We start from the raw sequence: 26,015 nt of genomic DNA, 5'->3' as shown, positions 1-26,015 counted from the left end.
TTGACTACTCCACAAGTTTATTACTCAAGTGAGTTAAGATTAAGAGTAGGCAGAGGCTCTTTGAACGGCTAGATTCCTCGGGTTTCTGCAATTGAGTAGTTAAAGGTGGTGAAATGTGATTGGTGGATTCCACAGTGGTATTCAATTGAGTTTACAAAGGGTCTTTTTGTTCATCGTTCAAATTCAGCCTCACTCACTGGAGAACAAAATTTCAACGAAGAAAGATGAACGAACAACAACAATGTAGCACGGAGAGCCCCTATCTCTTCTCCTATCTCCCTGGCGAGTTGATTCCAGCGATTTTGGTGAGGTTACCAGTTCGATCTCTGCTCCGTTTCAAATCAGTGTGCAAATCGTGGCATTCTCTCATTTCCGATCCCAAATTTGGTAAATCTCACTATGACCTAGCTGCTGCACCCACCCATCGATGTCTTACAAAAGGTAATGAATCTGAAATTGAGTCCATAGATGTAGATGCAGCATCACTTCACAATTCTGAATCTTGTGTAGTAAACCTCAAACTTCCGCTTCCACCACCCCGTATGGAATATAGGTCTTATGGTCTTGACCCCTTTATCGATGTTGAGTTTGTGGGTTCTTGTAGAGGGTTTGTTCTTGTAGCCTATCCACTGGGTGATGTTTTTGTATGGAATCCATCAACCGGTGAGCAGAGAAGAATTGCAGACGACCATGATGGGATGATTGATATGTGTTCAATTGGTTTTGGGTATGACAGATCAACAGATGACTACTTGCTCGTGCTTATGCAAGTGATTCATTTGAACTTTTATGATACCTATCCAGACCAAGTAGCTAATGATCATACAATTATTCGCATTTTTTCCATGAAAACAAATTCTTGGTTTGATCAGGAGGGTACTTATGCTCAATATGTGGATATGGGTTGTGCTTATCTCAAAATTGCGGCCTTCTTGAACGACGCCCTACATTGGTTGGTTACCTCTTATGAAACCAAACTTCATGTAATTATTGCCTTTCATTTGGTGCAACGGAATTTGTCAGAAATTCCTTTGCCACAAGTTTTAGTCACGAGATTAGAAAATAATTTTTTGTATTATTTGAGGGTCATAGGAGAATGTCTCAGCCTATGTTACCCGGGTAACACAGATTCAACGGCTGAGATATGGATGATGAAAGACTATAAAGTGCAGACATCTTGGACTAAGTTATTTATTTTTTCTACTTGCAACATTCCCCGCGATGTCATTCATCCAATATGTTTCACCAAACATGGTGAATTGTTTTGTTCATACGGCTCTGGAGGATTAATGATAGTTGATGACAAAGGATGGCAGCTTCTTGATGAGAGCACAAAATGGCCCGAACCCCATATGATGTTTGGTGAGGAAAGAGAGTGTATACTACCCTGTGGTTTGTATAGAGAGAGTTTACTATCACTCCCTAATGACTTTCAGCAAGCGAATGAAAATGACCAGCTGATGATTTCCTTGGTGGAGACAAATGAAGATGACAAATAGTATCTGACAATAAGGATTAGGGTATGTAATTCTTCAATCTTTTTCACCATTTTATTATTATTTAACGTGCATAACAAAAAATGATTAGTCATATGTAGAACACATGATACAAGAAGATGATTCCTTAAACTATCTTGTACTCTCTTGTTCTTAATTGATTATATTTCTCCATAAATAAGTGTGAAACCTTAAATTGCAAGGAAATATGAGGTTTGGTGGTAGACAAAATTTATTAATTGATAGGGAAACATTTGATGTCTCATTTGTTGAGAATCAAAGGCAATTTTGGTGGAAAATTATATAAGAACAACAACTTAGGTCTGGGATGAAATAACAGTTCTCAAACTAAGATCCTACAGAATTGATAATATGGTAACATTTAAAATAAACTCATTTTTTCCCGCAGGCCTTTAAGGGTGCAGGAGCGCTCTACAGAGCTATGCTTGATGTTTTGGCTTTCCTTCAAAAGATGATATTGCGAGAAGAGAGCTTAGCATTTGGAAGAGATTGTTATTTATATAATGTTAAATCATCTTGTTTCAATAGTGTTTTCGTAGTCGTGTTGGAGTCGAGGCAGGCTTCTGAACTTTATTATATTTTAAAGTATGGCTTAGGAAATCCAAGCTGGAGTTAGTACTTAGTACATGCTATTTAGCATGTTTATCCTTTTTCCTCTTAATAATGTTATTGACTTATTGCAGTTTGTTTCTCTTAGTGTCGCTTACATGATTTTCAGAATCATTGTCTACTTATTTGTCATGTGTTTAGGTACCTCATCTGACTTTTTTAAGATATTATGTTGTTACTCATTTTGACTTGAAGTTATCGTGATACTACTGTCAATCTTAATTGTCCATATCATAACCAATCAAGTTAAGATATGGATTAATTTCGTATCTGGTCATAGCTTCATCATATTTTTGCGAAGGCCCATAAGTGACATGTTTATTTTGTGTATGAGATTTATGGGGTTGGTATTCACTATTCATAGCTTGATCTTAGTGACATGTTCTCTGAACAAGCTTTATGCTTATTTTGTTAGCATGTTCACAAATCTTTTAAGACAGTGGAACATTTGATGATTAATTAACTTTTGTTTTTTTCCCTATATAAATAAAAATGCTTGTCTATTTTGTATATGTTGAAGATGGTGGCTTATGATGATGAATTTGATATTTTCTTTGCTTGTCAATTTTCTTGCATTTTTTGTATAGTTGCTCCAAATTTGAAACTTTCAAGCATTTTTCTAAGGAAAATAAAGACTAGCTCTTGCAATTTTGTGGTTTGGGTTGATTTGGAGTATCTACTTTGTGTTTTGGTTGTATATCCTATATATGCTGAGGATGGTGTCTGCCTTGTTATGGTGAATGTGATATTTTCATTGCATGTCAAATTGCTTGCATTTCTGGTATAGTTGCTTGAAATTTGAAACTTTCAAACTCACTCTAAATATTTTACATATTATGAACCTCAAAAAAGATGAGAAAATTAACCACAAGCTACTGAAAGATGAATGAGTACTGATAAGACTTGAATTCGATACCTTACTTAAGTGGAAGCAAACATGTTCTATTTGAATCAACGATCCATTTGTACTTATTTTACTTAATAGTTAATATTTTTTAACGTTATTTAATTGTTAATTGATATTTGAAAGGTTGTGGTTCGGCCGTTTTAGTCATATAAGGCAAATTGATCTTTAAATTTTAAGTGTTGGATGTTTTAGTCTTCTATTCTCTTTCTGATCTGAAAGTAAAAGGTTCTTATGTGGCACGACACATTAAGCACCAAACGTGCACCTTATGTGGAAATGAAAATGTAGATGGTCCAAAATTAGAGTGAGAAACATCTCATTCTGATATTTGTAGCTACCATATGAGAAGCTGAGAAGTCTTGTGTCATTAGATGATGAGGAAATTGGAAGTCAGAAGCCTATGTTCCCACTGTTCAATGATAAGCCCTGGTTTGGTCTTGTGGGGTTAAAAGTTGGGATGAAATTGGACACATTAGAGAGTTATTCTAAAAGATTGTAAGGGACAAGGAGCGTATAAACATTGGTAGGGAAATTAAGTGGACGAATAGTGACAATCAAAGAGTAAGAGCTGAGTATAACATTGTTAAATCCGATTGAAAACATTATTATGGTTATAGAAAGGTAACCAGGATTTATCAAATCAAGATATATTTGTGGAGCAATCTGGATAAGTTTCCACCTCAAAATTAGACACAAACACTTTAATATGACCAAAGTCAGACAGCACCAACAATAATATTACAACTGGTAAGAGTTCGATTCTCAACTATTGTGAATGGAAAAAAAATTATTAGTCAGTTCATTGCCGCTTAGCAGTGGCGGAGGCAAGAAGATGCCTACATATGTCATGGCACGACCCAAAATTTTAAATTCTCTTGAAAAAAATTGCATTATGAATGAGAGTTCAAAGTTTGTAAATTTAAACGCGAAGAAACATAAGAACAATTTTCACTTCGAAAGACATGCATAAATTGACAGATAATCCCTGGATGAAACCGTATATATGATACTAAAATAAGTTGATGATAAAATAAAAAATGGACATCAAAAGTCAAAACACAAGCATTGTATGCTACAAAAATTAAAATCAAATTAGAACATAATTTTAACAAGCTGAAATAAAGCTTTCAAAGTAACTCACTGCATTGAATCCATTTATGTTTTTAGGAATTTGGAGAAGTTCCACTCTATTGTCTCTATGGTTACAGAGGAGCCGCTCCTTGAGCATCACGAAATCACCATTGTCGAATAAGCACAGAGGAAAATCACTGCGAAGACCTTGATAATACATCATGACACATTGATAATTCGTCATCCCGGGATGAGATTGAAGATCTTCATAACGAATGTTGAGCAATTGAGTCCAAGAGTCATCAATTCCAAACTCTTTCATTTTCCAAATACTTAAATTATAGCCCGAGGAGCAACTAACGTAAGAAACACATAGAAACCCATCCAAAACTCCAAGTAAACGGGTCACGGCATGCCTATCAATATCAGGCAGCGAGAATGTCACGTGCTCCTCTTTATTCAAATCAAATGAAAAAATCATGATTGCGAATTTCTGATTATTTCTAGAGACTAACCAATTAAGAGTCCCGTTAATGTGAACTCCAACTCTACCATTAATAATAGTATAGGGTACAGAAAATCTGGTGACTTTCCAATTAGTTTCACCCATGCTAAAAACCTTGATCTTCAACTTTTGTGGGAGTAACACTACCTTGTAGGTGTCAGTCACATGATCATAGCCGAATCCATAATGGCCCACACAATCAATTTCCACCTCAGGAGTCTTGTGAGACATTGACCTTGTGGTAGGGTTCAAGAAAAGGACCCACTTTATTCCAATAAAGTAAAGATGAGTTCCAAGCAAGCAGATCAACCCATTGCAGGAACCTATGACATCATATCTATTTTCTAATGTGCATATCAAATGTGATTCGTCTTCTGAATGAGGGGTTTTGAGCAAGGATTTGACGGGCAAAGATGAAACATTGAATGGCGCTACATTTGACACGGAGAGCACACGCGGGTTGGCACGTCGACGAAGGTATGAGAGGTTGTCATAGATGAGAGAATTCCATGTCTTGCACACCAACATGAAACGTATTAGGGATTCCAACGGGAGGTATGAGAGGATCTCCGTGACAAGTTCGTCAGGAATTGATGGTGTCTCATTGTTATGCAGCTTTGGAGGCATGTTGTAGGTGGAGCAGTGATGAATGGTAGTGATGGTGGATTTATGTGATTAATCTCCTCCACTCAGCACACAGACGTCGGCATAGGTGCTTCAAGTAACGTGCACCAGAGAGAGTAATTTAACCTTGTATAATTAACCACTGCCCAAATATTTTATATCATATCTCATTATTTCTCCGAAATTTTATTTATCTATGATTTTTTGAACTTGATATGTGTTTATTTTATTTTATTTTCTTAAGTAAATTTGAATTCATATATATAATGAACCTCCTCAATTCTCAGTATTCAATGAGCAAATCTTGAAAGTAATTAATGATAGTATCTGTTTCAATAATAATGGAAATCCCTTTCAAAAATAATAATAGTAATAGTAATAGAAATAAGTTTAATTTAAAATACAAGTGTTTAATTGTGTTCTCAATTTTTTGTTTTCAAAACAGTTTTTTAAAATAATTTTTAAGAACTACTTTTAAGAACAATAGAAGAAAAAAGCGTGTTTGTTAACATGATTTTAAAAACAGTTTTGAAAATAAAAAAACAATAAAACTTATTTGATAAATTTATTCCGAAAACATGTTTTAGAAAGAAAAAAAAGTAGAAAATTCGTTTGGTTGCAAATTAAATTATTGATATGAATCAATTTTTTAAAGAAGATATGAAACATTAATTTTTATCATAAGATTTTGATAATCCTTATATTTATTTTCATATTCTAATCCTCATTTTAATTTAATTTCTTGCGTAGACCGTTAAAAACTAAATTGCACCTTGATTTTCCATGTCTCTCGTAAGGATCAATTGCACCCTTAATTTTTTATCAACTATCACCACCTCTTTTTTTAATCAACTATTACCACCTCAATTATCATATGAATGAGGAAATACAAGAACAACTTTCACTTCGAAAATATGTATAAAGTGAGAGATAATGCATAAACACAACCGCATATATTTTTTTAACTTGTACTAGGGTATCACACAACTGATAATTATAAAATTAGGTTTTTTTTTCGAAAGCAAAAAGTAAATTGATTGATGAGGAAATGTCAAGGATTTATAACTCTTCTAAAAAAAATCAAAAATAGTAAAGCCGGCAGCAACTCAACCCGCCCAAAGCACCAACTAAGCCGGCGCAAAGTAGGGGTGTAAGCGGATACTACCCGATCCGTGAATCCGATCAAACCGATCCGATCTGAACACTTTATGGTGGGTCGGATTGGATCATCGGTTCAGTTCAGATTTTTTTTACTGCATCTGATTACCATCGGTTCGGGTATCGGATTTGAGGATTGAAAAACCGATCAATCCGAACCAATCCAATGAATTGAGAATTGTTATATACATTTAGCCCAAACACTTCAGCCCATTACATTGCATATTTATATTTGCATTGGAAATATTGGTTTTACTTGGATTATATGGATTATGTCATTATCGAATGTTTTATTCTTTGAAAATGTTAGATTCTTCTATATTTTTATAATTTTTCACATTTTTTATGATAAATTTCGTGCAAATTTCTAAATAATATTTTTTTATTCTCAATCCGACAATCCGATCCGAACCAATCCAATTGAGATCGAGTTGGTTTGGTTCGGGTTTAGAAGCAAACATTAGAAATCCGAACCAATCCAAACCGAACATGGTTGATTGGTTCGGACATTTAAACACCATAAATCCGAACCAATCCGGTCCGATTACACCCATAGCGCAAAGCAACCGAGAACAAAAAAAAGCCTATAAACCCAAAGACCATGGACAGCCTATAAAATTAATTCTCTCAAAGATTCTAAGATCACATAATAAATGAGCATATGGTCTCTCCCGAAACCTTACCTATGCTTTTGGAAAATGCTTTAGATTACGAATTGTTCCACAACGAAACATAAGAATGCATACTTTCCTTCAATTTACCCACCCCATGATTTCTAAGTGGATTTTTGAATTTTAGAATGAGAGTTTTGATTGGTTAATTTGCTTATTCGTTACTTTCTTGCGTAAGTTTGTTCGTACTCTCATGATTTTGAATAAATTGATGGTTAAATACAAAATTAACATAAAATATCAAATGAAAGCAGAATATGCTAAAAAATGAACATCATATCGGAGTCAGGATACTTAATTTCAGCAAGGTATAAAAAATTGCATCAAATAAGATACTTATAATTTCAACAATTAAGGTTTTTTTACATACTTAATTTCAAAATGGTGCAATCAAACTTTCCGAGTAAATCATGGTCTGAAATCGATTTATGGTGTTACAAATTTCAAGAAAATCCAATCTATCTATTATCTCTCTGGTTATAGCCTTTCTTTAGCACCATTTAACAAATTAAAAAAAAAATCTCTCTGGTTATAGTTATAGTTATAGAGGAATCTTGCGCCATCGTTAGGACATCACCATTGTCAAACATGCATATAGTAAAAAGTGAGAAGAACAAGTTAGGAGCTTCAACATGTCTATAACTAATGTTGACCAATTTAGTTCAAGACTCTTCAACACCAAACTCCTTCATCGGTAACGAAATTATAGATTTCCTTGATAGTGTGAGAAAAACATAGACACTCACCTAGAACCCCCAAATATGGTCCTCCTTATTATAGACGTACGAGGCATGCATAATTCCACATGCTCCTTCTTATTCAAATCAAATGAAAAAATCATACTTATCATTGTCACACCCCCATATACGGCTTATTACTAACCAGTTCAAAGTCCCATCATATTAACTCCAACTTGATCTATAAGAAAGGGAGCGAGAAATTTAAGGTATCTTGAGTTAGTGTCACTCGTGCTAAAAACCTTCACCTTCAACTCGCTTGTGAAGGTGGTTATCCTCCGTGGGACTAACACCACCTTGTAAGTATCACTCACATACTTATAGCCAAATCCACTGCCACCCTTCATAAAAATAACCGTGGGAAACTTGCGAGACATTGACTTCGTAGTAGGGTTCAAGAAACAGGCCCAATGGCGCCCTGTAAAAGAAGCACGGAGTTTGTTGCTCTCCGTGATGAGTCGGCGGTGACTCGGCACGGAGTTTGTTGCTCTCGTGATGCAAATCGCTGAAGACGATGAATGGTGGTGGTGAATTTCCGTGATTTCTCGGCGGCAATGAATGGTGATGGTAAAAAGTTCTGCAGATTTGATGGATCCCATCACCAAAATACTTTCAATATGGGCTTGGCAGTTGAAAAAAGGGCCGCTTGAAGAGCCTGGTGGACCTGAGAAGTGGGCAGCAATTCAGCCCCTGTTTCAAGCGGTACCATCACTTATTTTGAGATAAAACAATTGTAATATATGTAGTGTGTATTAAAGCAAAAGGCACATATAATATGACATGCCTATCTCTTTTTTAGTTTTTTTTCATAGTTTTTTTCAATTTTTTTAACAGGTTTTTTCAATTTACTTATGAATAACTACTTGTACTTATCTATAAATTATTTTAAGTTTATTGTAATAAGCGTTTATAAAAACTTATGAATTAAGATTTTTTAACTGAGTGCACCCTACGTTTTATCTAACAAAACCTAATGAGAAGAAATTCAACATTGTGACCTAATATGTAATATTAAGTTCTATTTTGGTAGAAGCTTATTCTACTATTCAATGAAATTGCGTATCGGTATTCAAAAAAAAATGTTTTGGAATGTAAGACGTCAATTTTCTCAACGGATAATTAAATTTCTGAGTTTAATGGTTGTGCACTGTTAGTGTAAAATATTTTTACACAGATATTCAATAGCTGAAAGCCACGTATTCAAATACATTTATGATCTTTTTTTATTCTAATTAAATTAAAAACTTATTTTCTGATTTGACAACCTATCATTAGATGTATGTGTAAAAAATGTTTACACTGACCGTGTATTACCGTTAAATTCTAAATTTCTTGCTTAGATGTTGAATGTTTTTTCGAAAGTGAGAAACCACAAAACAAGCACATACTTAACTCAACCTGAAGCAAAGACATTCATCAAAATTTAAATAAGTGAAATAAATCTGATTAGGAGTCTGTTTATATGCAACTGTTGTAATTTTTTTATGTTTTTAAAAACAGAAAAACAAACTTGTTTGGGATAACCAGTTTTTAAAAACTGTTATTAAAAAGCAGTTCTTATTTATTTTCATTTTTTAAGATTAAAATTAGAAATCAACTGTAATTTATAATTTTATTGGAACTAAAAAGTAAAAACACATCTAACCCCGACGTATATAAAATAACAGTTATTTTAATGAATTAATGTGTAGTCCATATGTCCTCTCTTATTTTTTTTATTTTGACGTATCTATCCTCTCTTGTTATTAATTTTTTTATAGATTGAAAAATTAAACAACACAAACAGCAAAAAAAAAAAACTAAACAAAAGCATTCTCCAAGAAGAAACTCAATAGGAAATATCAAATGTAAAATCACAAATTTAAATAAACACGTTCAACAATCATTTTGAACCGACATAATCTACTTTAAGAACTATGTAAAGTGTAAACTATATATGCACAGTGAAAAATATGTTATTGTTGTGCATATTCAATAATTGTATAGGAGTATAAGAAACAAAAAATTGTGGAATATATGTTGCCTGAGTTCTAAGTCAATTGATATTTCAAAAAGACATTTTCAGTCAAGCTAGCCCCTTGACACGTACAACACACTCGCACACTCTAATTACTTAATTAGTGAAATGATAAATAAAATTCTACTCTAATTAAGGGGAATCTTTTCTTGGGTTGTTAAATAGTGCTCGTGTAGTTCTTCTACACACGGTTTTGGTGGGAAGCATGTGCCTATGTTCTTAAAAGGCAAACAAATTTTCATTTCTTTGAAAATTGAACTACATTTTGATATATAGCCCTGAAACAACAGCCTCTTTTAATTCAATCACACATAAATTACTGTTTTTGTTTTGGGTAGGAGGAAAGAAGTGGCAAGGAAAGATGTAAGATGGTTTTTATTTTTTATAAACCAGGAAAGATGTAAGATGTAAATAGGAGTGGGATATAAGTCAGGTTGTTTGTAGGGCCTATGACAATAGTCTACAACATGCTCAAGTCTGATTAGACTAAATTCATAAATGAATACACAAGACCTAGATTTTTGTAAAAGTCTATTTTATTAAAAAAAATTAGACTGAAGCCAACCAAAAAGTCTTATAAACCTAACCATCTATTTAAATAAATATATCATTCGTATTAATATATTTTATAAAAATTGTTATGTTAGAATTTTATGAGAATTTCTTTATATTATATACTTACATACATTTTTAAATATATATTAAAATAACTGGACTTATATAATGATTTAGAGTAAAATAGAAAATGATACTTTTTTCCGTTTTTATCTAAACTATACACTCACCCCACTCATTTTATATTTTGCAAGTGATATCAAAATCGGTCACAAACTACTTGGATATGATTAATAGTGACAAATCTAGTGACAAAATTTATAAAGGATGGTTTTGGTTGCAAAATTCATCACCAACTTATATCCTTTATTTTTCCAGTAAAAAAAACTTATAACCTTTATTTTAGATCAACGGGTGGTTGGTTCAAGTGTTACATGTTTGATTCTCCTTAAGCAAGGTCTCGGGTTCGAGTCCTGCGGATGGAAAAAATCTCCGATGGGAGAGTTAGCATCACCATAATGTGGATGTTCCTGACTTGAATATGATTGCCTCCAAACGAGGATACCTATCTCACACAAATTTTTGGGGTATGTAGTGGCATAGCTAGGAAAAGGTTGTAAGCTTTGTTTTTGATGTATGTTTCTTTTTCTTTTTGTCATTGTTTTTTTTTTTTTGATAAGCCAAAAAATATATTGAAGAGAAGTACAAGGGGTACTTCAACCCAATACAAGGAGAGTTATAGATAGCTACAAAGATTACACCACAAGTTACATAAGAAGGAAAAAATAAATTGTCCTTTGGACCTTTTCCTTGTACTTACATTGGGTTGAGGTACCCCTAGTACCTCCTCAATACAATTTTGCTTACCAAAAAAACCATATCTCACACAAAAAAAATCATTTATTTTAGCGACGAATTTTTTTATCTTCAAAATATGTCACTAACACATGCAAAGTTTGACACGTATTTTAAATTATTGACGGAGTATAGAGATGGAAATATAATTCGTCGCTGAAATAGATGATTTAAATTAGTGACAATTTTTGTGATAGAAAACATTATTTTATGAAATATGTCACTAATTTTGTCTCTATATCCAATTTATATGACAGATTCTGATATTTGTCTCAAAAGTTAAAAGGGGTGGAGTGATTTTAGGTGCATATTTTAGACAAAAATCACGTGGAGTGTCATTGTAACAAACATTAATGGGGATGTGTGTATCTTATTTTGTTCAATAATTTAAGGATATAGACTATTTATGACATATTTAAATGTCTTACTTTAAGTTATGATTTTAAATGGGACTTCCAAAAAAATTCAACAAAATCTGGTTTATTTTCATCCCTTAGGTTATAGAAAGATTTAGTATAACTTTACTCTATAATACATTTGGAGTCTTTTTACAATTAAGTTTGTTGGTAGATGTAAAGACCTAAAAATCTTATTAGAAAACAAATTTTTAAATAGGCTACTAGACACAAGTTAAGCTTTTAGGAAAGTCAAGTGATCATAGTTGAAAAAAAGTCTATGTCAAGTAACAAGTTATACTCAGACCTTTAATTTTTTAAATAAATTGGACTTATTTATGTAAACCCTAACTTAGCCAAACACACTTTTTATATTCTCACCCCTTCTACTTCTTTTCAATATTACTTCTTTAGAGAGCACTAGCATCAAGTTGGAGGTTATCGAAAATTATACTTCTTTTCAATATATTTCATGACTTATAAAAAAAACAGGGGCGAGGAAGTGATAAAATAACAGGCTTTAATATGATTTTGATGTATGTAAAATATCTCACTTAAGTTTGGTATGCATTTGAATCGGTGTTAATAGAATTGAATCAGAACAAAATTGATTCTATTAACGTGAGCTTAAAATGGTGATTTATATTTGAATACTTCAATAAAAAAAGTGAATTTTGTAAAGTATGTTATAAAATTCAGTTTTAGTATCTCAGAGTTGATTATGTTTAACATAGAAGTAACTATTTAATATAATAGTAAATTAGTGGATGCAAAATAAATTCTGCTTTATTTATACACCTAAACATCATTTTAACTAGTTAGAATTGATTTTAACCATGTAAAATCAATTATTATTTCTAAACATACTCTTTATATTACTGAAGTTTTGTTGGATTTTTTTAAAAAATAAACTAAATATATTAATTATAGAATTTGAGCTTACATATTCCTTTTTATTTAATTACAACTATATTAAACTAAACCGACTTCGGTCATAAGAGCCACCGCTGGCGCACCGTTTTCAAAAAGAGAGCACTAGCATCAAGTTGGAGGTTACGCCCTCGTGCTCTTAAACTCGATCGTACAACACCAGTTTGTAGTTCACACAATGTGTTTGATTAAAAAGGTTAATTACAATATCAATATGGTTTCGCAATTCTATGCACCAAAATCAATGGCCCTTATTCAGAGGCTCTTGATTTGATATATGCTCTCCTCTTGAGAGCTATGTTTCCATATCATCGATCGCCACATTCCCTCCTTGTTATTGTAACTGTTTTACAAAGTTTGAGAGGATGTTTTTTTTCCCAATATTTATTCACATTTCAATCTCACCTTCATTGAAAGAGGTAAAAAAAGAGAGAGAAATAAATAGATGATGTTATAGAAGAAAAAATAAGAAGTGAAAGTAAATGAAAATAAGATTAAAAGAATAGTTCAATATAATTGAATCAAAACTATTTTCTTTCTTATACCTGGTTTTTGATATTGGAGTGGTGGTGAGTTTGGTGTTTGATGCATATGAATAAATAAAGTTTGGTACATGAATAAATAAAGTTTGGTGTAATCGCTTGCAAAATAAATCCATTACAAAAGCGTTGGTTGAAAAATGACGTTAATATAAGGATATAATTAAAGTCGACGCTCTAACTTATTTAGTGTTGGCGTTGAGATTAACAGTAAAAGATTTGAAGCCAACACAAATCGCCTGGCTGACACTACAATTTAGCGTATGTGAAACTTTAAGCTAGCACAACACACCAATGCCCATTGACGACGCTTTTTGTAATGAAGGTAGAGTGTGCGTGCAGGCTCTCTTAGGCAGGTCCCGTGCCTCTTTCACGATGTTTTGGGTTTTTGATGGACCTGTGTTGTTCGTTTGCTTTTTTAGTTTACTGCTTTGTTTCTTAGTTTTTTCCTGCCTTTGTGCAGTTTGTTTGTTTTTACTGTGTGTATTGTGACCTTGGCTTGGCCATTTCTTTTTCTAATATATCTTTGATTTCTCAAAAAAAAGAAATGAGAGGTTAAATAATAGTATATGAAAGAGAAATACTACTAAATATGATAGATAATGTGATCGGTTCTTTCTTACTATAAATTAATACGACAGAGACAACATTCATTTAGAGTGTTTGTTCAGATCAATAATGACAGTTGTGTTCCCTGAGATGAAAGAGGTGATAGTGGATCTCCTTGCCCACCAACTAGTTTGTCTGAGAGAGATAAAAATATCATCTCGGGTTGATGCTGACCGAGTCGAACCAGTGGGATACACTTAATCGAGCAAATGTTTGGTCAATTATTTCCGTAGTATACAAGCATTTGACGATTTTGAACTTCTAGCAGCTCATGGAGAAAGATTATAATGATTGATATTATGTGATAGGAGCGTCCGTTTGCATGAGTGATCTCATTGTTTTCGTGATATAACTAAGGTGGAGAAGATATATTCAATTTTTTGAAACAATCATGATATATGGACCCACCATCACCATGCATATTATTCATTTGTGTAATGTTAATCCACTGACCGGGACGTCCTTCATTCATGTTGCCAATATCAACTAACACATTGATATGAGTAGTTTTAGTTCAATAGCTGACACTCTGAAGTATTGTGATTCCCATTTTCTGAAGGCACCTGGAATTTAGATTGAGGTAGTTTTATATGCTAAAGTAACTAGTGTGGAGTATCCTCAATACTCCCTGCAGGGTCCTAGAGGAAAACATTTGCTAACCTGATGATTGATAGAGCTAGATTTCTAATTCTATTAACTGTTGCATAAATACTGAAAATGGAAAGTTCTACTTCTGACATTCATTTTAGGTCCACATGCATGTCATTAGGAATAAATGATCATCTAGTGAACACCGTCATTGAACTTCACAAGCAAACAATTAGAGAAAGTTTAATTTTCTCTAATTGGCTTCTGAACTTTCACCAAGCATATGCACTATATGTGGTAGTTTTCTCAAATTCTCATTCTTCTTTTGTTGATTTTATACTTCACTTGAATTGTAATAGTGAAATGCGGTTTTTAAATTATGGTGATTTGAATTGTTTTTTAGGACACGAGAAGGTATGACGCGTGATGATCATACATAAATGAGTTGATATGAGGAATGTGAAAAGGATGAGACAAGCAAAAATATTGCTGCTGGAGAAGCTTTATATTAGATCTTTTTGTCAATGTAAAAGAACTAGAATTTTAATTACTTTTGTCAATGTGGAATATCTTTCTGATGCTAAGTTACGATTACTTTCTACCAATTTTTTTATCCCCGGCCGGCCCAGTGTTCTTGTTTGATCATCTTTTTATTAGGTGAAGGTTAGATGAGTGTACACTAAGATTCTATACAAGTTTTTTATAATATGTTCTTGATTATGACTTTTTCTTTATTGACTCTAACATTTGGACGATACTAATTACTCACTCTATTTGAGAAAGATTAATGTTTTAAGCACTCTTCAAATAATCTAAATTTTTTATTGTTTTACAAAACCAATGCATTTTCCTTAATAAAAACACTCATTTCGTATTATCTCATTGTAGTTAGGTAGTTAGGTACATGGCATCCAATTAATGAAAACACTCATTTCTTATTATCTTATTGTCTTATCTCATGGATTCAACTGATTTGCAACATATCGATCGATCTCTGACAAATTAAGGGCCTTCACTTGCATTAGCCATCTGTCTTCTTTTAATCTTTTGCATGGCCATCTTGTCTAAACTCAATCATCTAGCAAGGAATAACGATGGTACGTGGTCCTGTATCTATTCAACATGTCATATATAGGACCACCCATTTTATCATTAAATAATTGATAGTTTGGAGGCATGGTTTCCATAGTTTGGAGTCGCGTTATTCCTATATGTGCTTTTGCTAGGTCGAGTCTACATGTGATGGATGTATCTAATAGAATATGTTATAAACTCGTTTGCTAAAGTGTAATCCAGGATTGAGGGTGGCAACAAGAGCAACTTAAAATAGATAAGTCTATAAACTTAAATTGATTTGTGGGTTTTAGTTTACTTAATTAAAATATTTTGAATTCTATTTTTCTTTTTTAGAATTTTATTTTGTTAATTAAGTTGTGTTTATATTATAAATCGGTTTGTCAAAGTGTACCCAAAGTATCATGCCCTTGTACGTACAACAATAAAATGAGCTCCCGAGTAATGTATAGGCACTATATAGAAAAAGGGACGTTCCTGAAAAATATGGAAAAGGATCGATGACAACAATATATGGCAAGGGACAGTCTCAAAACTCGTAAAGAATAACAAAATTAGTAGTGATGTATTGCGCGTTCATTGTTTTTGACTGGTTAATTATTTGCAAAAGTGGAAAACACCATATATAAGTTATAGCTAGGAATATTTTCATATTTAAATGTATTGTATGTAAAAGTGAGAAGCACTATATATAGACATTCTAGAAATATTCTCATGTTTGGACTATTTATGTAGAAGTTGGTGTTGAAGTATAGAAATTATTGTTTGTTTTGATAAAAAAATTAATGTAATAAAAATTATAATAATCGTACCATATAATGTAATACTTGTGAATTGAAAAACTTAACAAAATGGTGTATATGTAAGGAATAGGGAAAATATTCTCCGAATAGTCTTAAATGCATTTGAAGGAAATATGTATCTTGACTGCCACCTTCAAATGCATTTAAGACTATTCTTAGTGCATTTTCTTTATTTTATTTTATTTTTTGAAAAGGCAAAATGAATTGAACGGGAGCACAAGGGGTGCCCCAATCCAATTACAGAAAAAGAGAACAAAAAAAGAACAACTAAGACTTATACCACAGGAAGTAAAATGCAAAGAAGAGTAACACTATTAGGGGATGCCACCAAACAAAGTATCTTACAATGACATAAAATATGCATTCCCACTGTCCTATAAATTAAACCAGACAAACACACCCAAGGTTCCTTGTCCCAAGCATAAAAATGCACAAAAGCCCTGCATAATGGATTTTAACTAGAGCCATGATGTTAGTTTGATCATATCCACAACCTTCTCCAAGCGTACTTGTTCTCCGCTAAAAACAGCAGCATTTCGCTGATCCCAAATGCACCAAAGAACGGCCAGCCAAATGCTTCTCCAAGCTAGTCTTTGTTTTTTATTTTTGCCCCAATGCTCATGATGGAAAAAATTAGTGTCATAAGCTTTATGCAGTACAGTCTCCACACTCAACCACTCATAGCACCCCATCCATACCTTATATGTGAAGTCACAGCTAAAAAACAGATGGGCTACCTCTTCTATATGCTGAGAACAGAAGAAACACCGGCCATCATTGTTGTCGCCAAGATCCACTCCCCTCTTCAAGAGATTATCAAGTAGATTAATTCGTTAAGTTTTTTAATTTGTAAACTTTATATTATGTTGTGTAGTCATTTCATTTTTTCACAATTTATTCCTCATTAGCATTGGCTTAGAGTCTTACGACCGACGCTAACTTCAGCACAAAAATGTTGGCCACCTTAGGTTAGTTTCGACTTTTTAACTTCGTTTCGATGCCAACGCTATTTGAATTATATAGCATTATATTGTCCTTTTCTCATTAGCTGACTGATATTTAGCATTTTTCTTGTAGTGCTATGGCTAGCCATTTATTTAAACACAGTACACAGTAGAATCTATGTACCAAAAAAAACACAGTAGAATCTGGCTATGCTGTTTGTGGCAAACATGAGAACCAGACAATATCTGCGAATCAAGACCAAATTATGACTTTTTATGACTACTTGCATAGTTTCATCAGTTCAAACATATAATTAACCACATTCAAACTTGAGATTGAGTAGCCCCCTTTTTAAGTGAAAAATCGTACTTTTTAAAATTTACTTTTTAAATAATTTATTCATCTGTTTTTGAGCTTTCCTGAGCTTTTAACTTACCAAGGAACAATATAATAATCAAGAGAACAGGTGTCTGGAGCCTAACTTTGACTTGGTTTTGGAGTTTGAAACCCTCTATAAAACTCAGGTTCTTGCTAGTTAAGTTTTCTCTCTTTCAGTTGTTAAACAAAAGAAAACTCATGAGGAGAAGAAACACTGAGATGAAGAAGTTCAGAGTGCTCTCAAGCCTTTTACTAGGATGTCTTTTTGTCATCATGACTGTCTCATCAGTAAGAGTTTCAGGTGAAATATTATAATAGCATTCTCCATATTTATTACTTTCCAAAAGATCCAACTAAAGATTGCATGATTCTGATTACCCCATCTGTAACTACAGGTCAGGAAGTGAACACAAACAAGCTTGATGAGGTGACTGGAATTACAACTATGTCTGCTCAAAAGGTGTGTTGATTATTAACTTTGTGATACTTAGACATCCAAATAGCTAGATACTTTATAAATATTCTATTTTTTTCTCTATCTGTTTCTTCTTCTCACCTTACATCATATATTGCATCTTTTTATCCTCACTCTTCTCTTCCTTTCTCACTTTAAGTGTCTAGAAGGTATCTGCACTGTGTGAATGTCCACCAGTCATTTTCTTTAATTTTGTGGATATCTTCATCCTACATACACCTCACAAACACCCAAAATGAGAAAAAAAAAAAACTAATGTGATATATGATGTGATGTGATAAAGAAAATAGAGATCGGAAGAAAAATGGTGTGTTTGTGCATTGTCATAGTTATTTTGATGTGTAAGTATTATTGTGAATTTGTTACTTCATGTTATTAATTTCAGCATATAATGCATCATGGGCAGGAACCATTTGAGAGAAGTGGTTATGCTCATATGAGGAAGCTAGGGTTTGGAGGAAAGAAACTGACCATGCATCATGAAGAGATCACAAGTATGGATGCTAATAAGGATGGAAAAGGAGAAGATGGAAGTGGGTCTTCAAAGATTTCAGGTGCAACCTATTCTGATGGAACATGTGTAGTCTTTGAAAGAGAGGGAGATAAAATGGTAAAATGTAAAAGGGAGAAAAGTACTTTTAAACCAAGAAAGCTCAAAATGGCTGGTTTTGTAGCTTTCACTGCTGATTATCATGGACCCAGGCACCACCTTCCAAAACATAACTGATCTAGTGAAACCTTTGTGAGTCCACTAGCTATAGCTTATAATTAGTAAGTCTTAGAGTGCAACTAAACTTGTTTGTAATTATCATAATTAATTTATATTATTAATTCATGTGTAGCGATTTCCTGGACTTTGGTGAAGCCTAATATCCTTGAAATGTTGTGCATGCAAAATGTAAATATGAATACCAAAAAGAGCTATAAAGTCATCAAAAGGGTGTTATACTAATTACTAAAGAGATTAATGGCTCTTTGTATATGTCTTTTACCATTTTCAGCCGGTAAGGAGAACGATGGTTTGAAGAAGATTTTCCGAAGCTTACAAGAACAAAATCATGATCATCAGGTTCTACTTTCTCACATTCTTCTCTGCATTGAATAATGCTAGTAACATACTCTTTTGACACGCTTTAAACTCCCCCTATGATTGAACACAAAAACTACAACTTTTGGACACTATAATTGCTTTAAACCTACAATATGCATGCATCATGTGAGACTTTGTTATAATGTGAGGGTAAAAGGAAGTAAATTATCACTGAAACATCGTTAAATAGGACTGTTCATGGTTCTCTGAGAACCGAAGCTAACCAAGAACCGAACCGAAAACCGAACCGTTTAAGAACCGAACCTTTAAGAACCGAACCAAACTCGAACCTAAATTGAAAAACCGGTTCGGTAACCGAACCAAAATATCAACTACCAATTCAGGTTCGGTTCGATTCGAACCATAGTATATCGGTTCGGTTCGGTTCGAACCATCTATAAATATGCATATTTTACCGAAGTGGTTAACCAAAATTTGAAACCGGTTCGGTTCGGTTCGAACCATACTATATCGGTTCGGTTCGGTTCTCTCAAACCCAAATTTTGGTTCAGGTTCGGTTCGGTTCGGTTCAAGCAAAGAACCGAACCATGAACAGTCCTATCGTTAAACATAGTCAAGATTAGAACATAAAGTCATGTGATATTTTTTTAACATTTTTGTAAATGGTTATGACCATAAAATAAATTTTAATCTTGACCATATATATATGTGTGGTTATATCAAGAGATTTATCTCTCTCTCACTCACTCACTCACTCACTCGGTCACTCTCATTAATTTAAAACGAATTTGTCTATCGTAGATCAAGAAAAATCTGTTTCACAAGTTAATAGTGTTTTTATACAAATTAACACATAATGCTTTCGCAAATAAAGTTTACTGAATACTAGTAGTAAGAACAAGTTTCATGGGTCGAACATTTTTAAACTTGGTCTCCCCATTTAAGTATACTTTTTCCACTTTGAATAAATTAATTATCCTATTTAATTTTCCATTTTGCTGACCTAATTCAAATTCACACAGAAGCACATGATAATGGGCTCAAAGCCGCATTTGAAGATCACCAAGCATGTAATTCCAAGGAGTAGCCCAAAGTCTGAACAACAAAATTCTGAACAGCCTCTAAGCACTGCTGAAAAAAATGAAGCCCAAAGTGTTGTGGACGCTGCAAATGAGGTTGCAACCCTGATGTATAAGGATTATAAGGGAAGACCCAGCCACAAGCCACCCATCAATAATCATGTGCCTGGAAATTAAGGTCGATGTATCCTAGCTAGTTATATTTCCAGGCTCACAATTTTGTATCAAAAGTTGCTAACAACAACTGCACCTAGTGGCCTGGACATATATAATATAGGTTAATTTGCTTTATATCAAAGTATTATCTGTTAACAATAGGCAGCTATAGGAACTAAAGTGTTAAGTGTTGTTCGTTTCTTCCCATAGTAAAAAATAGATATATGTAGAATAATGTAGAAGGTATGCAGTTTGAGTATTGTACATTATCTTCATAATATATTTCTTGCAAGTGTGAATTGTGATTTTGAATTTTGAAGCTAAATATGCCAATACCTACCCTGAATTATTCAACATACCAACCAAAATTCATTTAAGTCACCAAAAGGACAAAAACAGGGGAATTTAAAGATGAGAAACCAACCAACCACACCAGAAATATCATTTAAGTCTCCAGGAAACATTGATACAAATCTGGTCACTGCCTTCACATCTAGTGTTATTCTCCTCTCTCTATTCACTGAGGTAAGAGCTTACTACCTCACAATCTACATCTACTTTATTTAACTATTTATCTATAGATATTCAATGTGTACCACATGACACATTGTACAAGCCTCTAAAATCTTCTTATTCGTTCAAAGTTCAAAGTTCAAACCCTATATGTATACCATTTTATAATGCCCCCTCTAAAACTGGCATGAAGTGCCAAGTCTCTGCCTCTGCCTCTTACCAGCATTTCCGCGTTTGCAATTAACAAAAGCTGGGACCAACAGCCTTTGAAAATTTTCAAGAAACTGATTCCACTTCTCTTCATCAATGTCTGCAAGCTCCACAAAACTCGAGCTACCAGGCAACTCATTCACTTTAGTACTTCCAGATGATGTCCCAGCCAAAAAACCACTTCTTTGCTTTACACCAATTATCTTGTTTTCCACAGACACCGATAGCTTTGAAATATTGGGCACCCAATTTCCCACGGGAAAAGTATATTCATCCGCACCTACAGGCAACTCACCTTCATTCACAGCCCCCTCCTCCTCCACCGCACTTTCCTCCAGTTTAGAAACTGCAATTTTACCTTTCCCATTTTTTGCTCCAAATTGAGAAGTTGGCTTCTCTTCTATATTAGTAGGGAAACCCAAATCCTGATCATCACAATCCAAATGAAACTGGGTGACATTTTTGTCTCCTACTTCCGCCTCGAAAGAAGAGGATTCTTCGTCCTGATCTAACAGTTTCTTTGCTTCAACACATATGAGCTCAAGCTCACTGGGCTCTTCATCAGGACCCTGAAATACCCTACTCATCATGTCGCCAATCTCTGCCAGACAAAGACCAAAGGCTGCTGCTTCCTTGAGGAATAAAGTGCACAGAACCAAAACCCGCAAGCATGCTTCTCGAATCATGGGAAGCTCCATTCTCAGCATTTCCGAATCACGAAAGGGGTCTAGATGAGATATATACTTGAGCTCATCATCGGAGAAAGGAATTGATGCCTGAGGCCAGTGGATCCATTCAAAATATGGATCTTCCAAACTTTCAGGTAGACAAAGACCATGATCGATGGGAAAAAGCTCCACTTCATCAAACCTTCCAACCTTCCTGACCAGAAGATTTCCTGCATGTCTGTCTGTGTTCAAAATCCGTATGTCTAAAATCCCAATCCTGTGAACAGCAGCAACCGGGAAACTAGAAGTTCCATGATCACTAGCATCAAAATCATGAGGGATGAACTGCTGCAGTGATGCAATCTTGCTTATATGTTTCTTGTTAGGATGCATATTACCATTGACCCTGTCATTTACATTAAAAATAGAATGCCTCACCTTCACAAGGGCAGTAGAAGGAACATTGGCAAAATGAACATGGTCAAGAAGGTAAGCTGCAACTTCTCTGAAACCCGTCTCCCCAACCCTCACAGACCGTTTCAGTCCCGGTTGTCCAAGAGCTTTGCCAACAAAACCTTTCGGATTGTTCGGTGCATAAGGTTCCTCATCAGTTGGTTTCACTATAGCAACATTTTCGCCATGGCAGTTTCTAAAATAATATGCACCTCCCAATCCACTCTGAACGGGGATTGGTTCAATGCCAACTTTTATAGCCATTATGATATCCTCAACCACATGTTTTATTCCAGAAAATACATCTGAGCAACCTATAATCTCAATTGGTCCACTCTGATCCCTCTGCTGAAGATCCCTGCCAGAAGGTGAAATGCATGGGGTAGATGAGCTCCTGTATAAAAAGTTCCTAGTGAGAAGAAGTGGAGAGTCATTTCTAACCACACTAAGATCATTTTTCAGGACCATGTCCCCGCATATGAGTGAGCTTTCCTCAGTCGGGACATTGAATGCAACCTGTAATTTCCTCTTCACAGTGTGTGCATTATCACTTCTATCTAATTCCATCCCCAAAACACATCCAGTTTCAGTCTGAACAAATACACGTCTCCTTCCAGAAGGCTTTCTTTCCATTTTCTTATTCCCAGAACACTCGCTAGGAGGTCCTCTGAAAGGTGCAACAGCCATCTCATCATATAAACAGGTTTCCGAATCAGGATACATGTAAGGAAAATGAGAAGGAGCAAACTTGATTGCCAGCAGCAGATGTGGCAGAGACAGAGAGTATCTCTCTCAAGCAAACGCCAAACTCAAATGCCGGCACTTGATGTTGTAGAGAACAGTTTTTTCCATCAACAATCATAGTCAATGCTTTAAAGTCCAAAAAACTCCAGAAGATCTCACATAAGAACAGCTTACACTGTAAAACAGATTTCACTCAATCATAAACAAGCTACATTGGAGATATCACCTACGAGATTGTTATAAAAAGCGGAAAAAAAATTCACTATACAAATACACTACCAATGAGAGATTAGCAAAGAGAAATTCATAGTCCAAATCTTGAATGTTCCGTCAAGTATGCAAAAAGGATGTTTAAACTTCCCCTATAAGCACAGTCTTATAAATTTAACAAAGGATTTGAATCAGTTATTCAACGACCAAAGTATCAAAATCAATCAATGTAACAGAAATAACTAGTTAATGTATTATATTATTATGTATATTACCTCCTTGAGTGCAATATAACAACATCTTTCTTTCTTACTTTAGCTTCTCCAAACCAAAGAAATTAGTGCATCAGTAACAGCAAGCACCAAGCACTAGATAGTGTGTGTGTGTGATGATGATGAAAGGAAAAAGATACAATTGATCTTCACATAATAAACCACTAGCAGATAACTGAATCCTGACCATTCACTATGAACTATATGGTACAATTTATGTTAGCAAAGGGGTCCAATAATTCCATTCATTTTTCCTCGCTCAACCTAATCTCAACCACATCATAAAGTATATTTTATCATGGCCTATCTATATATCCTACATGAATCAACTTTTTTCTCAAAATTAAATAATAAAACATATTGCATATTTGAAAATCATCATCCAAAAAACCAAAACCTTAATTCACTAAAATCTTTTTAAGTTCTAACTTCTTCTTCTAACCACCCAACTAAATACAAACCGACCATTATTATTATTATTATTATACAACAGTAAAGGACAAACAGATCCAACACTGCACAGACCAGTAATTTATGTTCTCACGCCATCATGTTTCTAAGTATATTAATTAATATGAATCATATGATCCAAACCAGACAACACTAACAGGCTAATAGTACTAATTAAAATTCAATTATATTATTATTTTAAAATGCGATTAGAAAGGCTAACAAAACAAAAAATTAAAAAAAAATCAGAGATCAACATCAACACATAACAAAAACAAAGATTTCACATATATATCTTTTTTTATAGGAAAAAATAAAATCGTTACATATATTTTAAATATTTCGAGATAAGCACCAAAAATAAATAAATATTTCAAGATATATGATTCAAGAATAAAAAAATGTAATTTAATAAATAAAAAGATAAAATCGGATAAGATTCTCGCCTTCTTCAACCTCCGGAAATGCGATGAATCTCACTATCGTAGGCTTCCGCCATCGTTAACTTCACCTTCTCTGAGTCTCTGCAACAAGAGAGTAAAAGCAAGAAGTTCAAATCATTCAATTCTTTGGGGAGAAAAAGCAAAAGTAGAAGAAAATCAATCGACGAGAAAGAACCTTGACGTCGGAAATCGAGAGCGGCGGCCGCAGGCGCCGCCGTGAAGGGCGGAGGAGAGATCACTTCCACGTCGCGCGGATTTCTTTTTTTTACTGCCGACGGCGAAAGCGGGATCTGAAACCATTTTTATTTTATTTCTATGTGATGATTCTGTTACTTTTTTAATTAAAAATAAAAATTGTACACTGCCTCAACAAAATTCTGACACGTGGGTACTAGTGGGTCCGCTCTATGACACGTGGTGGCATTTGAAATGGATATGTCAGCACATCTTTTGTCTTTTTCCGTGAGGTGGTTAGACATGATAATTATAAGAGCATATGCAACAAAGAAATTTTGTGAGTTTCTTTCTGACATGTCATTTAAGATAAAGTTTCTTAACCGTTGTAGAAAATGAAGTTTCTCCACGTGGCAAGCAACTTTGCTCTAAAGTTTCGCTTCCAAATTTAATAATTAAAAACAAATAAAAAAACAAATAAATAGGTAATTGAATTTTCTAGAAAGTAGTGGGGTTATGGGGTCCATTTAAGAAACTTTTTAATAGTTGCTGGTTGGAGTAAAAAGTTAATAGAGTTGATTAAAGTGGTTTAAATGACGTGGCATAACCAAAATTTAAATTAGAAACTCTAATGAGTTTCTTGGATAATGATGGTCTAAGCTTTTTCTCTTTACCGCAAGTATAGTGTAAAAGCATCTCTTGATGCATGGTTGCTAGTTGAGTTGCTTAAACACTATTTTAATGGGGTCAAACTGCTACATAGGATTTAAGCAACCCAAACAAAATGAATTTGGATTCTCGCATGTGTCTATCTCACATGACATGATCATGTGACATGATCATGTGAGAGATCGTAACCCTTCATTAATTTTATTTTAAATCTGGCAGTTGCATCCTCTTCCCACAAAAGCGGTAAAGATCTCAATCAAATTACACGTTCCTCGCCGCATTGCATCGAGATTCACGTCTGTTCAAGACCCATCTCGGCCGCATCGCTGCACCAAAAAGTGATCAGTGGGTTGACAATTTAGAGACCCATACACGTTTAAGACCCATCTCTGTTGCACCGAAACCAAAAATTGATCAATGGGTTGATGAATTAGAGAGAGTTGCAATTGTGAGCAGGGAAAAATGCAAGTGTATCAAGAAGGGGGCACTTGACCCCACTAAATTATGAGAAAATAAACTAAAGTATACAAAAGTTTAGATGAGAGTAGGGTGGTTGTTAGGGTGTAAGTGAGTGTTAGGTCTTGCACCCATGCAAGACCAAAATGACCTCCAATAGTAGGTGTGTATTACCGGTTGATAAGAAAACAAAAAAGCAATATTACACAAAAACCCTTTTGAGATTATTTGTTATCTCTTCCTCTCCCTACTTGACTAGTCTTTCTCCCTTTTCTCTCTAGCTTTGGAAGAGCTTGGGTTTGTCGAAGTCGACCTCACGAAGGGATCCGCTTTGGATTGTGGCGGAGGGACCCTAGTCTGGTGTGAAGGTGTTTGAAAGACCACCTTGAAATCACGGTGGTGGGATTCCAAACCACCTTGAACATCGCCCAGATATGAGTTTTGGTGTGATGCGTGGAGCAGCTTCTTCCACCTTACCTTGAGCACCACCTGTGAAGCAGACTCC

General features: G+C 34.3%; 4 protein-coding genes across 6 annotated transcripts; 2 read left to right on the top strand and 2 right to left on the bottom strand.

Annotated features, from left to right (window-relative positions):
* Window positions 1–224: 224 nt before the first annotated feature.
* LOC130716819 (F-box/kelch-repeat protein At3g23880-like) lies at window positions 225–1,499 on the top strand. Its single transcript, XM_057566825.1, has one exon. The coding sequence runs from the start codon at window positions 225–227 to the stop codon at window positions 1,497–1,499; it is 1,275 nt and encodes a 424-aa protein (XP_057422808.1).
* A 2,639-nt stretch (window positions 1,500–4,138) lies between these two features.
* Window positions 4,139–5,236, bottom strand: LOC130716816 (F-box/kelch-repeat protein At3g23880-like). Its single transcript, XM_057566820.1, has one exon. It carries the CDS (start codon window positions 5,234–5,236, stop codon window positions 4,139–4,141), a length of 1,098 nt encoding a protein of 365 aa, XP_057422803.1.
* An 11,339-nt stretch (window positions 5,237–16,575) lies between these two features.
* Window positions 16,576–20,507, top strand: LOC130728682 (uncharacterized). The gene is made up of 5 exons (XM_057580225.1): window positions 16,576–17,788; window positions 17,883–17,947; window positions 18,369–18,516; window positions 18,964–19,031; window positions 20,036–20,507. The coding sequence occupies exons 1-5, from the start codon at window positions 17,686–17,688 to the stop codon at window positions 20,267–20,269; spliced, it is 618 nt and encodes a 205-aa protein (XP_057436208.1). The 5' UTR covers window positions 16,576–17,685; the 3' UTR covers window positions 20,270–20,507.
* Window positions 20,508–20,652: 145 nt separating this feature from the next.
* Window positions 20,653–24,535, bottom strand: LOC130728681 (phosphatidylinositol 4-kinase gamma 7-like). Of its 3 annotated transcripts, none has more exons than XM_057580221.1 (3): window positions 24,387–24,535; window positions 24,215–24,292; window positions 20,653–23,011 (listed from the first exon to the last, which is right to left on the bottom strand). In XM_057580221.1, the coding sequence occupies exon 3, from the start codon at window positions 22,813–22,815 to the stop codon at window positions 20,938–20,940; it is 1,878 nt and encodes a 625-aa protein (XP_057436204.1). In that variant the 5' UTR covers window positions 22,816–23,011; window positions 24,215–24,292; window positions 24,387–24,535; the 3' UTR covers window positions 20,653–20,937. The 3 variants fall into 3 exon arrangements, with proteins under 3 accessions (XP_057436204.1, XP_057436207.1, XP_057436206.1); XM_057580224.1 differs by lacking the exons at window positions 24,215–24,292; window positions 24,387–24,535 and adding exons at window positions 23,116–23,211; window positions 23,322–23,940; XM_057580223.1 differs by lacking the exons at window positions 24,215–24,292; window positions 24,387–24,535 and adding an exon at window positions 23,322–23,940.
* Window positions 24,536–26,015: the final 1,480 nt, after the last annotated feature.

The sequence above is a fragment of the Lotus japonicus genome, chromosome 1 (assembly GCF_012489685.1).
Source record: "Lotus japonicus ecotype B-129 chromosome 1, LjGifu_v1.2".
Lineage (NCBI taxonomy): Eukaryota > Viridiplantae > Streptophyta > Magnoliopsida > Fabales > Fabaceae > Lotus > Lotus japonicus.
Note: the sequence above shows the minus strand (reverse complement) of the source record. Positions and strands in the feature narration are given on the sequence as shown.

What these genes read in the sequence shown, in the direction of transcription:
- LOC130716819 (XM_057566825.1), top strand. Translation starts at nt 225, where the DNA reads ATGAACGAACAACAACAATGTAGCACGGAGAGCCCCTATCTCTTCTCC.
- LOC130716816 (XM_057566820.1), bottom strand. Translation starts at nt 5,236, where the DNA reads ATGCCTCCAAAGCTGCATAACAATGAGACACCATCAATTCCTGACGAA.
- LOC130728682 (XM_057580225.1), top strand. Translation starts at nt 17,686, where the DNA reads ATGAGGAGAAGAAACACTGAGATGAAGAAGTTCAGAGTGCTCTCAAGC. An exon ending in CTCATCAGTAAGAGTTTCAG is followed by an intron (nt 17,789 to 17,882) that starts GTGAAATATTAT and finishes CTGTAACTACAG; the next exon opens with GTCAGGAAGTGAACACAAAC. An exon ending in CAACTATGTCTGCTCAAAAG is followed by an intron (nt 17,948 to 18,368) that starts GTGTGTTGATTA and finishes CATCATGGGCAG; the next exon opens with GAACCATTTGAGAGAAGTGG.
- LOC130728681 (XM_057580221.1), bottom strand. Translation starts at nt 22,815, where the DNA reads ATGTATCCTGATTCGGAAACCTGTTTATATGATGAGATGGCTGTTGCA.